This window comes from Salminus brasiliensis, chromosome 9 (assembly GCF_030463535.1).
Source record: "Salminus brasiliensis chromosome 9, fSalBra1.hap2, whole genome shotgun sequence".
Classification (NCBI taxonomy): domain Eukaryota; kingdom Metazoa; phylum Chordata; class Actinopteri; order Characiformes; family Bryconidae; genus Salminus; species Salminus brasiliensis.
In genome coordinates this window covers 1,060,286-1,075,366 of record NC_132886.1, presented here as the reverse complement: position 1 = coordinate 1,075,366, position 15,081 = coordinate 1,060,286, and the positions used below count along the sequence as shown (strand labels likewise).

General features: G+C 48.5%; 1 protein-coding gene across 1 annotated transcript in view; it reads right to left on the bottom strand.

Moving 5' to 3' along the window:
* wnt9a (wingless-type MMTV integration site family, member 9A) overlaps positions 1 to 15,081 on the bottom strand; it is a 40,684-nt gene that overhangs the window by 1,597 nt on the left and 24,006 nt on the right. Inside the window, exons 2-3 of the mRNA XM_072687081.1 lie at positions 4,797 to 5,056; positions 4,055 to 4,317 (exon numbers count right to left, since the gene is read on the bottom strand). Of these exons, the coding sequence (XP_072543182.1) occupies positions 4,055 to 4,317; positions 4,797 to 5,056 (523 nt within the window). The remainder of the gene's footprint in view (positions 1 to 4,054; positions 4,318 to 4,796; positions 5,057 to 15,081) is intronic.

Sequence of the window (15,081 nt, the reverse complement as noted above, 5' to 3'; positions counted from 1 at the left end):
ATGAAGAGCAGCTGGAGTTTTTAAACCAAAGAAAAGAGCGTCACCCAGCTGCACCAGATCAAAGCGACCTCAACCACACCACGCATGTGGGAGATCTGAAGATACTGGTGCTCTAAATTAATAAAGCTATTTCCAAAACAAGCGAGCTCTGGGCTTTGATGCTGGGACTTAATGATGATGTACGGCTGAGCAGCGGAGGGGAGAATATTACCACATTCTTACCTAATGACACCAATTCCACATCTGCGATGGTATCTCTGAAGGCATGTCTGTGTTCTAACGCGGCTCTTTAATTTAAACCTGGGACTGGACCTGGGACTGGGTTCGGGCACAGGCGGCCTATTATGTGGGACATGCTCTCTCTAGAAGGAGAGTGTCCTCCACTTCAAACATAGTTAAGGAATAGAAGCTCCATTCAGGTGGTCCAGGGGAGAGCAACGTGATGGTCCCACTGTTGGGGTCTTCTGCATTCATCCCATTCATTCCATAAAGAATCTAAGGGGAATATCATCATTCTGAAGGTGATGTCTTACAGCTCCTGTAGGACTGACCAGGCCAATCCACCAGTAGCCTTTCTGAATGCAGTGCAGTGCAGTGTGGACTGGGATGCAGCAGTGTGAGGTATTAGCCCCATGCTGTAGAAGTGCAGGCCTCCACCTGCAGCCGTGGTTGGAAGAGGGGTGGTGTGAGCTCCAGCACCTCTGGAGTGCAGCCTGAATGCAGTGTTTTGACTGATACCGTCCACACGCCGTCTGTTCCCCGCTGGGAAACGCAGAGCGTCCCGAAAGCACGGCGGACGTCCAGTAGGTCTCACTCACGGCCAGTGACCATAGCTCTGATAATGTTGACTCTGCTGCACTACTGAGAGATATAGTGGACGCAGCAGAGTGATGTCCCTGACTTTAGCCAGGCGTTCGTTAAAGGGCTGTGAACCCTCTCCAAATACACACCGGGTCGCGGTTCAATCAGTTTGTTTAGGTTTAAGCTGGTCTTCGGGCCAAGCTAGGGTCACGCTCCAGCTAATTGGAGACAGACCGGAGCAGCGGAGTGATTACGCAAGCAGAAGTTAACAAGCGACGGGTCAGTAGGAACCCTAGTCCTGCTGGACTAGACTAAGCTCTCAGTGGAGAACCTCCATTCCAGATGCTGAGCAGTCCAGGACTAGGCTTAGTCCCTGTCTGGGAAACCGGCCCTACATAGTTAAAGTCTACATTCTTAGCAAAAACGGATTTCTGAAGAACCTTAATCTACTTAAAGAAGAACTCTTTAACCGGCCAGAGAACCATTTAAGCATTCAAACGCTCTAAGCAGAGAACCTATGCCTTAACTAAAGAACCCTTAACAACCCCTCTTAGGCTAAATTGCTGCTGTAGGCTGGATGGGCGGGGCTACACTGCTGTAGGCTGAATGGGTGGGCTACACTGCTGTAGGCTGAATGGGTGGGGCTACACTGCTGTAGGCTGGATGGGCGGGGCTACACTGCTGTAGGCTGGATGGGCGGGGCTACACTGCTGCAGGCTGAATGGGTGGGCTACACTGCTGTAGGCTGAATGGGTGGGGTACACTGCTGCAGGCTGAATGGGTGGGGCTAAACTGCTGTAGGCTGAATGGGTGGGGCTAAACTGCTGTAGGCTAAATGGGCGGGGCTAAACTGCTGCAGGCTGAATGGGTGGGCTGAACTGCTGTAGGCTGAATGGGTGGGGCTAGACTGCTGCAGGCTGAATGGGCGGGGCTAAACTGTAGGCTGTGAATTCCAGTGTGAAGCGGAGCGTAAAGAGCTGGGCTTTAATGGACTGTTTAATTCAGTAATTTAAAAAGTGCTGGTTTATCAGGAGGGGTGTAAGGAGGGTGGAACACACACACACTCACACCCGTCTGGCGGTGTGTGTCAGGAGGGAAGGTCCTAAAGTCTCTGGAAGACTGGAAATGAAGAAAAGGGGGGGGGGGGGGGCTCTGATGACTCTCAGCCAAAACAAACGCCTGGTCTGGCTCTCGCTGTGTTCGCTCAGGCCTTCGCATATTGTTGCCATTTTCGTTTTAGTACGAAAATAAATTACAGCACTACACCCCCCAAACCCCCCCGCTAACCCCCCTCCCTCCCTGTAACGACAACCTCCACCCCCTCCACCCCCGGCCGCCGGCTCTGTCCGTCCTTCTCAGGTCGTTTGGGCTGTGATAAGAGATTTACAGCAGAGCGGTTCTGTTGTTGTTCTGCTCTTCGCTGCTCATGCAGTGAGAGCACGAGGTTTGGGGTCAGTTCCCATATGGAGCACAAATCTGGGAATGTGCTGGACTCGGCCTCGGCTCGCGCTGACGCTTCACTTTTCCCTCTGATCCCACCCTGCTGGATCTGCAGCTTTCACCAGCCCACCTTTACCTCTCTCTCCCAGCTCAACTCTCTCTCTCTCTTTACTTTTTCTCATTTCAAATTGAGACTACATGGTTGTATGAGGTAGGGGGCGCTCTATATTGTTCATATGATCCACACGCTTATTCTGACAGACTGTAATACACTACAGGAAGTGTAGGGGGCGCTCTATAATGCTCTATAATGTTCATATGATCCACACGCTCACTCTGACAGACTGTAATACACTACAGGAAGCGTAGGGGGCGCTCTATAATGCTCTATATTGTTCATATGATCCACACGCTTATTCTGACAGACTGTAATACACTACAGGAAGTGTAGGGGGCGCTCTATAATGCTCTATAATGTTCATATGATCCACACGCTCATTCTGACAGACTGTAATACACTACAGGAAGTGTAGGGGGCGCTCTATAATGCTCTATAATGTTCATATGATCCACACGCTCATTCTGACAGACTGTAATACACTACAGGAAGCGTAGGGGGCGCTCTATAATGCTCTATAATGTTCATATGATCCACACGCTCATTCTGACAGACTGTAATACACTACAGGAAGCGTAGGGGGCGCTCTATAATGCTCTATAATGTTCATATGATCCACACGCTCATTCTGACAGACTGTAATACACTACAGGAAGTGTAGGGGGCGCTCTATAATGCTCTATAATGTTCATATGATCCACACGCTCATTCTGACAGACTGTAATACACTACAGGAAGCGTAGGGGGCGCTCTATAATGCTCTATAATGTTCATATGATCCACACGCTCACTCTGACAGACTGTAATACACTACAGGAAGCATAGGGGGCGCTCTATAATGCTCTATAATGTTCATATGATCCACACGCTCACTCTGACAGACTGTAATACACTACAGGAAGTGTAGGGGGCGCTCTATAATGTTCATATGATCCACACGCTCACTCTGACAGACTGTAATACACTACAGAAAGCATAGGGGGCGCTCTATAATGCTCTATAATGTTCATATGATCCACACGCTCATTCTGACAGACTGTAATACACTACAGGAAGCGTAGGGGGCGCTCTATAATGCTCTATAATGTTCATATGATCCACACGCTCACTCTGACAGACTGTAATACACTACAGGAAGCGTAGGGGGTGCTCTATAATGCTCTATAATGTTCATATGATCCACACGCTCATTCTGACAGACTGTAATACACTACATGAAGCGTAGGGGGCGCTCTATAATGCTCTATAATGATCATATGATCCACACGTTCATTCTGACAGACTGTAATACACTACAGGAAGCGTAGGGGGCGCTCTATAATGATCATATGATCCACACGCTCATTCTGACAGACTGTAATACACTACAGGAAGTGTAGGGGGCGCTCTATAATGCTGTATAGTGCTCATATGATCCACACGCTCATTCTGACAGACTGTAATACACTACAGGAAGTGTAGGGGGCGCTCTATAATGCTGTATAGTGCTCATATGATCCACACGCTCATTCTGACAGACTGTAATACACTACAGGAAGTGTAGGGGACGCTCTATAATGCTCTATAATGCTCATACGATCCTCACTCTCATTCGGACAGACTGTAATACACTGCAGGAAGCGTAGGGGGCGCTCTATAATTGTGTATATGATCCTGTAGTGAGCTGTAAGAGCTTCTCCCACTGTTCTCACCCACCTTCATGCCTACGTTGCTGTTGTGCATGTCCACCCGAGCGCGCAGGTCCTTGTTTGACCTCTTGCCCAGGAAGTCTTTGACGAACTTGTTGCTGTATTTGAGGTTATCTCCGCAGCCCCCCCACTGCCAGGCCTTTCTGTTCTCCAGATCTGGAGCCTCGTCGCAGGTGCAGCGCTCCATACGTCCAGCGCTGCACGCTTTGGCCATGGCATGGGTCAGGCCGGCTGAGGAAATGGCGTAGAGGAACGCTGTCTCTTTAAATCCTGCAAAGGAGAAGAACCATGGGTCCAAGAGCAAACATCTGACTGCTGAAACTGCTGATTCAGGAGCATTATTCTGTTCACATTCCTCAGCCTAATCATTCAGTATCTACTATTAATTATTCAGTATCCTCTATGAATTATTCAGGATCCAGTATGAATTACTGAGTATTCCCTATGAATTATTCAGTATCCTCTATGAATCATTCCATATCTACAATGAATCATTCAGTATTCTCTATGAATCATTCTGTATCCACTATGAATAATTCAGGATCCACTATGAATTATTTAGGATCCACTATGAATCATTCAGCATCCAGTATGAATTATTCAGTATCTACTATGAATTACTGAGTATTCCCTATGAATCATTCAGTATCCTCTATGAATCATTCCGTATCTACAATGAATCATTCAGTATCCACTATGAATCATTTTGTATCTACTATGAATGATTCAGTATCTTTAGCAGGCCTCACCTCTCTTTAAAATGTTAGCTCGATTGCGGCCCTCCAGGGTGCAGTTCCACCTCTCGAAGCGGAACTGGTACTGACACTCCAGGGCGCTCATGCTGATGGCCTCCATCAGGGTCTCGGCCACGCCGGGGTCTCTTCTGCACATCCTGCGCTGCTTCTTCTCCAGTTTCAGCCGGTCACACAGCTTATAGTGCGCCTTAGCTGACCTCTCCTCGGGCTGGCCACTCAGCGGCAGGATGGACAGGGGCTCGTTACCCGTCAGCCTGAAACACAAGACAGAGAGATTTACACATTAAATACATGTCCAAAAGTATCCGGACAGCCTGAGTGAGTTCAGCTGCTATAAGGATGCAGGTGATCACACTCAGCTGTATCTTCACAGAAAAGCATTGACCAGTACAACAGGATGCCCTTAAGGTCACTGTGCCCAGTGCTAGAGGGCTGTTTCAGTGGCAGAACTAATCACCCAATATGAATATCTGACCTCATTAATTCTCGCACTCTCGGGGTTGAATACAATCAAATCATCCTGGAACTCCAGTGAAGTGGTGACGCTGATTAAACCGAGTCATATTAGTGTAAAATCCTGTAGTATTACTCAGCCCACAAGTTGCTACACCTTCAGATCAAGCTTCTGCAGCTCTCACACTGTCCAGAAATGCACGTGTACAGTGTGTCCTGTAGGTGTGGCATAAACAGAGAATGACATTCTTCTGACTGAAGGGGGAGCCCAGGAGCAAGAAACTGAGTGAGCAATTCTCACTGAATGCAGCTTTAGGATGCGCAGAAGTGTGTCTCTGCAGAGGGAGTGACCTATTCACACCTGCACAGAGTGACTGGGGTGCCTACACTTTTGCACACCACCGTACTGCATCTGCATTCACTGGATGTTCGTCATGCAGCAGTGCGGGATGTGTTTACTCTGAAGGCTGGGCTGATGGTACGTCAGGTAAGGCAGAGTAAACTGAAGAGATTCTGCTTTGTCTAAAAACCCAACCCCCCGAGACCCCTGCCGCATGTCTGGACAACCCCAAACCCCCCACCCCCCGCCCCCCGAGCACGACCCAGCATGTGAAGCCAAACAGGCCGGAGCTCAGTGTGTTTAAACTTGCTGGAGGAATCGGAGAGTGGACGGGCTGCTGTACCACCCCTCTCCTCACGGTGCTCAGCTGCAGGAATGCAGTCTGAGGTCTGGCTTCAGCACTGAGACGCAGGAACACCGTCTGGACTGACATACCGAGCCTGCGCTCGCTTCAGCTACAGATCACACACGCTTCTCTACGTTCTGGGTGGACCTAGGTTCTACATGGAGCTCGGCCTCTGTATTGAGCTAGATTCTGCTGGAAATAAGTTTGTGTTGGAGGTGTTGGAGGTACTGATGGTATCGTTGGTGCAATGGTACTGATGGTACTAATGGTATTGGAAGTACTAATGGTACTGAAGGTATTGGAGGTACTGATGGTACTGGAAGTACTGGAGGTACTGATGGTGTTGAAAGTATTGAAGGTATTGAAGGTACTGATGGTACTGGAGGTATTGGAGGTACTGATTATACTGATGGTACTGGAGGTATTGGAGTTACTGATGGTACTGGAGGTATTGGAGGTACTGATGGTACTGGAGGTATTGGAGGTACTGATTATACTGATGGTACTGGAGGTATTGGAGGTACTGATTATACTGATGGTACTGGAGGTATTGGAGTTACTGATGGTACTGGAGGTATTGGAGTTACTGATGGTACTGGAGGTATTGGAGGTACTGATGGTACTGGAGGTATTGAAGGTACTGATGGTACTGATGGTACTGGAGGTATTGGAGGTACTGATGGTACTGATGGTACTAGAGGTATTGAAGGTACTGATGGTACTGGAGGTATTGGAGGTACTGATTATACTGATGGTACTGGAGGTATTGGAGGTACTGATGGTACTGAATGTACTAGAGGTATTTTTGCAGTGAAAGCAACACCACTACATTACTTTAATACTTTTTGGAAGCACTAAAACTGGAGGAGCAGAACTGTATGGTATTTGTTATTTGGATAAATTCATCAACAACATCGGTCCAAACTACCTGACCTGACCAGACCTGACCCTACACTGCTGCCTCCAGCCTTATAACCATCCTGTTTACAGTATATGTGTGTTTATCAGTGACCAGTTCTGAAACCAGGCTATAAAACCCAGGCCGGTTAAAAACTGACTCTCATTATAGTTATGTTGTATTTCAATATTAGATTGTAATATTAAAAAATACAGGATTTTTCACCGGAGGTCACCAGAGGTCAGTGATCCAGCATGAGTATAATAACGATACTGGGCAGGTATGGTCTTCCTCTGGTAGATCTGTCCAGGGAAATGAGAACAGTGAGAATTTTCCTTTCGCATCAAGCAGCAGAAAAGTTTTTAATGAAATCGCTGACGAAGCTGAAATTATATATTATATACAAGCTCTCATTAAAGGCAGATATTACAAAGTCCTGAAGTAAACCAGGAGGATCAACACATGAACAAGAGCTCGTCCTCATCATCCAGCCCCACACATACAATCACATGATTCCTTAAACAGTTAAACAATGTTGCATTGCTGTGAGGATTTGATTGCATTCAGCTGCAAGAGTGTTGGTGAGGTCAGGATGTTGGATGATGATGATCACCACCCCACCTCATCATCCCCAACTCATCCCAAAAGTACTGGATGGAGCTCCTCCACCATCATTCCAGAGAACACAGCTCCTCCACTGCTCCACAGCTCCTCAATGCTGGGGGTCTTTATACCCCTCTAGCCCACGCCTGGCATTATTAGGCAGCATGGAGCCAATAGGGTCATGATGTTGATCTGCTCCAGAGAGTCCTATTCTATTGGCAGTACTTCTTCTCTACAGGCACTAGACCGGCTGTGTGTATGTGTGCATTTGCACATCTGTGTCAGCAATGGGTGCACTATTAAAAAGGGTGTCCACAAACATTTGGACATGCAGTGCCTGACCCATCTCTAGCCCCTCTCCTGTTGTCTTATTTTAGAGCGAGCATCCGTAAACGAGCTGGCGGACCGCTCCGCCCGGCTGGAACCCAGCTGACCAGCATTCTGAGGCTTCCGCGGCAGCGAAGTCTCACAACTAAAGGTCCAGGGGGCCCGGACTGACAGCCTGCGACTGTTTCGGTCGCCCCGAGCGGCTGCGCTGGCAGGCCACTCACTCATTATGTGTAATTTCGGGGTCGTTTTTACACGTCCAGCGCGCGGCCGGCGGAATAAATGGGTTTACGGCGCTCAGAAACACACAGCGAGCTCCAGCACTGTGTTATTACAGCCCCAGGTTACCGCCTTAAATCTGCCACTTTTGTCTGCTAATATAGCAGCTGCTATTATTAACTACAGCCCGGGGGTTACCCAGAGCAGGACGCACATCAGCCTGGACAGAGAGGATGACTTTAACGGCCGCTGTGGAGATCTGACTGGGCCTCGCTGACCACACTTTCCCATCAGTTCACTGAGCGAGAGGGAAATCCGGGTGAGCCCACCTTCAATCCACTCAGTAATCTAATGTTTCTCTAACGCTTCGCTGTGTGTACCTACACCTTTACATTATTAATTATTAATTAAAAACCTTACAACCAACGACCACATCACACCATATGCATATATTCAGCACTGTGCAGAAGTGTTAGCCCCCTGTGTACATCAGAGAGTAGAGCTGCTGACCAGCTCAGTAAAACTCTGATATTAGAAAGTGGTGGAGGTTCTCCATCACTGTGTTCATCATTAGAACATCTCCAAGGTTCTCCTCAGTCTAGTCTAAACTCAATAAACAGCACTGTGTATATATAATAATAATAATAATAATAATAATAATGATAATGATGTATTCATTAAGTAAGATGATGAGACGTGTAAAACCCCGGTACAGTGCAGTCACTCCTCTGCCGACACACACTGATGTGGGTTGGAGTGAAGGTTCTGGAGGTCAGCCGTCTCGCCTGTAGTGGCCGGAGAGGGCCGAGTTATCTAAAGTCTCGAGGACGGTTCTGCTACAGTAACAGCACTGAGCTGTCCTGCGGCTCCGCTATCACTGCAGTGTTTACGCTTCCCGCTCGGACAGTGTGCAGGACAGCGCAACACTATCCAAACCCGCTAATTAGCAGGATGTTTAACTACAGAGTGTCCTGACCCTCAGCTCCTCGGCAGGAGGACAGACAGGAGCTGGTGTCAGACACATCACACACACTCTCAACATCCAGACGTGCAGCAGTGTGAGCGGCAGCAGACCAGAGAGAAGAAGATGAAGTGATCCCAAAGATGAAGAACAGATCTGACCGCTCGGATAAACCTGCCATCATCCAGAGCTTGATCAGAAGCAAATCCTCAAACCTCGCCCCAACAATCAGCAGCCCTGAGCTCCTCTAAGCAGCTGCTGAACACTCTGACCATGACCATAACTGATGACCACAGAGCAGGAGAAGACTAGGAGAGTCTGAGACACTTTGACAAGAACCAGACTGTGATGTTCTAGATAATGACTGGTTCAGAACATCTCCAGAACATCAGCAAGCAGGTCTTGTTTGGGTTCCTGGTATGCAGGAGTCAGTACCTAGGACAACCGGTGAACCGGCGACAGGGTCATGGAGGCCCCGTCCACCTCACACCTTACAGGACTTAAAGGATCTGCTGCTGACGTTAGTCTTGGTGCTCCAGACACCATAGCAGGACACCCTCAGAGGTCCTGTGGAGTCCATGCCTCCTGTTGTGGCGGGGATCCACTCAATATTAGGTCCTAATGTTATGGCTGATCAGTGAATATATAATATTATGACATTTTGACTCCCCTAGGCATCTGTGGAGCACTGTATATGACCCATGGTGTAGTATGAGTACCGTATGAGAAGTGTGTAGACAGGTCACGGCCTGAACCTCGTATCTCCTGGTTGGAGCTGCTGCTGCTGAATAACAGCAGTTCATCTTTACTTTTCACTGAATTTGTCATTCAGATCTGAACGTATCTCCATGCCACGCTTTGCAGAAGCTCTGAGACATGCTGTCAGCCTTTCTCTTCTCCAGGTTGGAACTTGTCTGCTCTCCACTGCAGAATTCATCCCCAGTTGTCAAAGCAGTGGAGAAAAGTAAACAGGTTTTGGAAAGGAGCTCTGCTGGGCCTCTGAATGGACAAATTCCTCCAGCTTAACTTCACCACCACACTCTCCTGTTCCTGCACACACACACACACACACACACACACACACACACACACATATACGTCCCATATGCTGAGTCCTGGGGGAGCGAGTGCAGTGTGTGTTTGCTTTGTGTTCTAACACACACCCCAGAGCTGCTCTAATGGAACACAGCCGGCAGGTAGAACCTTCTGCAGCGGAGGAGCGGAGCGAACCAAGACAGAACCCACCGGACATTCAGTCCGTCTCAGTGCTCACGAGCGAACGGTCTCAGCACGGCTGTTAGAGGTCAACACCCCTTCCTCGCCCTTCAGGCCAGAAAGCGCGAGCACAGTGTTAAAGACTGTCCTGAAGCTCCTCGGGGATGCTTAAGTTACACCACGTGTCCAAAAATTTGTGGACACCCCTTCTAATAAACGCATTCTGCTACTTTAAGCTGCACCCATTGCTGACACAGATGTGCAAATGCACACACAGCTTGTCTAGTTCCTGTAGAGAAGAAGTACTGCCAATAGAATAGGACTCTCTGGAGCAGATCAACATCATGACCCTATTGGCTCCATGCTGCCTAATAATGCCAGGCGTGGGCTAGAGGGGTATAAAGCCTGTGGAGCTATGGTGTTCTTCTGCTTTTACTAATGCTGTTTCTGCTAAATGCAATCAAATCCTCACAGCAATGCTCCTCCTCCAGAATCTAGTAGAAAGTCTTCTTCTCTGGACAGTAGAGACAGTTACTCCAACAGAAGCAGGATCAGCTCTTTAATACCCTTATTTTCAGAGGAAACGGTGAAGGAGCAGGTGTCCCAAAACTTCTGTCAATACAGTGTATCTGGATGAATAAAAAAAAAGCGGCTTTCTAAAATTCCCCTCTTATGAGTGCCTTAAAATATCACACTGTTTATCTGGTGATGGCTGAATGCTGAGGGTTCAGTAGATGGAAATGAGAAACCGTGAACCTCCAACACTGCTGTTCCACCTTCAGAAGAACCTCCAGCAGAACCAGAACAGAGCTGGAAAACAGGCCGATTCCAAACATCCAAAACTGTTACATCACAGTCTTGACTTTTCATATTTACACCCTGTTAACATAAACCCCGCCCACTAGAGAAAGCCTTTCATGGCCAAATACAACAGGCTGAAAGCTAAAGCAAGGCCACACTTGAGAAGAAAGAGTAGCTGACTAGCGGCTAAAAGCTAACACTAGCTGCACAGGAGAAGGGAGAATGGCTGGTCTGGGTCTAGGCTGACTGGCTACAATCCCTTCAGCTAGAGAAAGAAAGGACACAGAAGGGACTGAGCTAGGCTAAGCTATGCTAAGCTATGCTATGTGGCTGTGGGCCATCACAGTGACATAAACCAGCCAATAAAAGCATAAGAGCTCATTATTTTCTTTCCAGAACTTCTTCATAAAAGGAAAACTTAGCATGCTTGATTGCGAGGTGAAGTAACAGGGTGGTAAATAGGAGTGTAGAACCACATCTGAGCATTTCTCACCCCAACCGAACTAACGCTCGACCATCTATAGATCAGACAACAACTGAAATATGCAGTAAATACATTCCGTGGCATTTTTTTAAGGGTGAATTTGTGAAAGAACAGAAACACAGAACCACACAACAGCTACACAACTACAGGGCTGTATGTACAGTGTGTGTGTGTGTGGGGGGGGGGGGGGGGGGGGGCAGCACAGTGGGCAGTTTGTTTATGTTTATAATACAATAAACATAAATGTTGACGTCTCTGCATTAGATCCACAAGGCTCTGTTCTAGGCCCCCTACTGTTTTCACAATACCTGCTGCCAGGTGAGGTGATGTTGACAGATACGCACCCATAATTCTCCCAAACTGAAATGAACACCCCGTTTACCGAGGCTTTCTCTAATCACACAAACTGTAAACAAGCCCGCCTACTGCCTGCGAGCGCTTGTGAAGCCCGGGCTTTAAAAGGTGCAGTAAAGGAGTGGAGCTGTCAGCTAGCTTGGGGCCAGAAAGGAGATCCAAGTTCAGTCACAAAGAGATACTTCACTCCACAGGTGTATAATTACCTGATCCAGGCTCCACCCACAAATGTGCTCCTGTCGTGCGGAAGGAGAAAACCTACAGAGCTGGACTGCTGGAACTAGGTGGATTAACCACCATGCTAACATCACCAAACCCAGCCAGTTAGTCCTGATGTTTGTGACCTTTCACATATTGTACAACATCCAGATACACACGGCTTGTCTAGTGCCTGTAGAGAATGCTGCCTAATGCCAGGCGTGGGCTAGAGGGGTATAAATCAGTGTTCTTCTAATGCTCTTGTCACAAAATACAATCAAATCCTCACAGCAATGCTTTGCACCAAAAAAATCTAGTAGAAAGTCTTCTTCTCTGGACAGTAGAGACAGTTACTCCAACTAGAGCAGGATCAGCTCTTTAATACTCTTGATTTCAGAAGATACAGCAAATTAGCAGGCGTCCCAATACTTTTGTCCATTTAGAGCATTTTCATACATAACACACACACACACTTTTTCAGGTCCAATTTGTGTCTGAAAGCTGGCGCCTAAGGCTTAGTATATCTAGCCCTCAGAGTGTATCTCCACCACCCTGGGAGTCTTCCACACACACACACACACACACACACACACTCAATCCCTCCACGATCTCCACAGGCCTGAGGCTAAAGTCCTGTTGGAGAAACGGAGCCTTGTGCCCAGGGGCTCAGGGGAACAAAAGGGGGAATCCACGCGTCATTCTTCTGCACGACGTCCATCCATCTGCAGCACAAAGACCTGCAGCGGAGCTGGAGCCGAGCCAGACGCTGGAGCTGCACTAATCCCTCCAGCCTTCTCACTCCCAGCCTGTATTTATAGCCTTTACCCAGAGTGCCGCGGGGCAGGGGTGAGAACCGGAGCGCAGTCAGACAGTTTCGAGAGATGAAGTCACCACACCTTACCGCAAGTGTGTGTGCCTATGTGTGTGTGTGGCCAGTACAGAACCAACAGGAGTTGCACACCGGTACGAGCCGGTCCCGCCGGACCTACAAACACACTCTGCAGAGCGACTCGCCTCAAGCGACTAGCACCAGTACTCCAACACCACTGTCTCCAACCAGGCTCCAGAAACCTGTATGGCATGTACACGGATCAGCCATAACTTTAGCACCACCTGCGTAACACGGCATAGGCCCAATTCGAGGCACGGACTCCACAGGCCCCCTGACGGTGAGACCCCCTGAGCCAGAGTGAGCCCTAAGCACCCCTAACCCGGATGGAGTTCTACCAGTTGTTCTTCCTTGGAGCACCTTTGGTGTTTCTGCATACCAGGAGAGAGAGAACACCCCACAAGACCTGCTTGCTGATGTTCTGGAGATGTTCTGACCCAGTCATTGTCTAGAACCTCTCAGTCTCAGTTCTCAGATTCTTACGCTTGTCCATTTTTCCAGCTTCAGCACCTTCATCACCTTCAAGAACTGAGCCACCCTGGACAGGAGCCACTGGACCCAGATCATCAGTGTTCTTCAGCTCAGCGATCAGTGGTATTAATGTTACGGCTGACTGATGTACAGCTTTACAGATATCCAGTCCGATCCACTTCCTTAGAACGAGAAGAAGAAACCTTGAGGGGAACCAAGACTCAAACGGGTCAGGATTTGGACCGGGCCTCTTTAGTACTCTGGTGTCCAGCACAGTTTAGAGATAGAGATAGAGAATTGGGGCTGTGTGTCTTCGCTGGGCTCGCCGGCTCGTAGGGAGTAGGTAGTATTTGGGACCGGATAGATCATGCTATACCATTTTGTTGGGGGTCCACATGATCTGGACCAAGACCCTGATTTACCCTCTACTGAATAATAACAGCAAAGTTTCTGTACGTACAAAAGTAAGGTGCGGTGTCCCACGAGGCTCCGTTCTAGGACCACTCCTGTTTCTACAGTAAATGCTGCCGCAAGCTTCGGATGTCCATAAACAAGGCATCAGCCAGGCCAGACCTTTCAGCAGACCCTGTGACGTCGCGCTCATCCAGCTTCCCACGTCACGTCACATTAAAGCAAGGTGTTTGGGCCCCCTGCCATGTCAGAATTGAGTCCCCCGATCATTCCCCCGCCATCTGCTCGGGGTCACGGAGGGAAAACAAGCTTTCAGCACCCGCGCTAACTCAAAAACAGACGAGTTAGCGGCTCAATAGCCGCCGTGGAGAAACGCCTGGAGAAAGCGCTGGGCTTTGAATGCTCAGCCATGCTGTTGCTCTGTTGATGTTTGAGGTGTTGGCACAGCAACACATATGGAGCATGATAGGGACGGCTCAGTGGAATAAAGCTTGGTGTTATCTTTGGGAAAGGTGTGATCCTTCGCCTGTGTTTGCTCAGCTTGGCTTTTTCCAGCACAGGCTCACTTTGCACGCTCCACGCTAAAGCCCTGGATACACCATACAACCTTTCAAAAAGACCAGGTATCTCACTGAAGAGTGGGGCTCACACAGGTCTACTGCTCTACAACCCATTGTGAACAGAAGTGAGTCCAGTCACATTAAACCCAACAAGCTCTCCAGAGGCCGTTCCGATTAGCCCCTGATCCGTAGACCACAGCCTCCATCTGGGTTGAAGGTGCTGCACTGTGCTGTACTGCAGCCCCAGCTTAGTGAAGAAACCTGAAGACCGGTGATGTTGAAAATCGCTGAGCAATACTATAGTTATCAAAGAACAAAAGGACAAAAGTATTGGGACACCTGTTCATTCACTGTTTCTTCAGAAATCAAGGCTATTAAAAGAGTTGATGCTGCTTCTGTTGGAGTAACTGTCTCTACTGTCCAGAGAAGAAGACTTTCTACTAGATTCTGGAGGAGGAGCATTGCTGTGAGGATTTGATTGCATTCAGTAACAAGAGTGTTAGTGAGGTCAGGATGTTGGATGATGGTCACCACCCCACCTCACCATCCCCATCCCATCCCAAAAGTACTGGATGGAGCTCCTCCATCATCACTCCAGAGAACACAGCTCTTCCACTGCTCCACAGCTCCTCAATACTGGGGGGCTTTACACCCCTCTAGGCCACGCCTGGCATTAGGCAGCATGGAGCCAATAGGGTCATGATGTTGATCTGCTCCAGAGAGTCCTATTCTATTGGCAGTACTTCTTC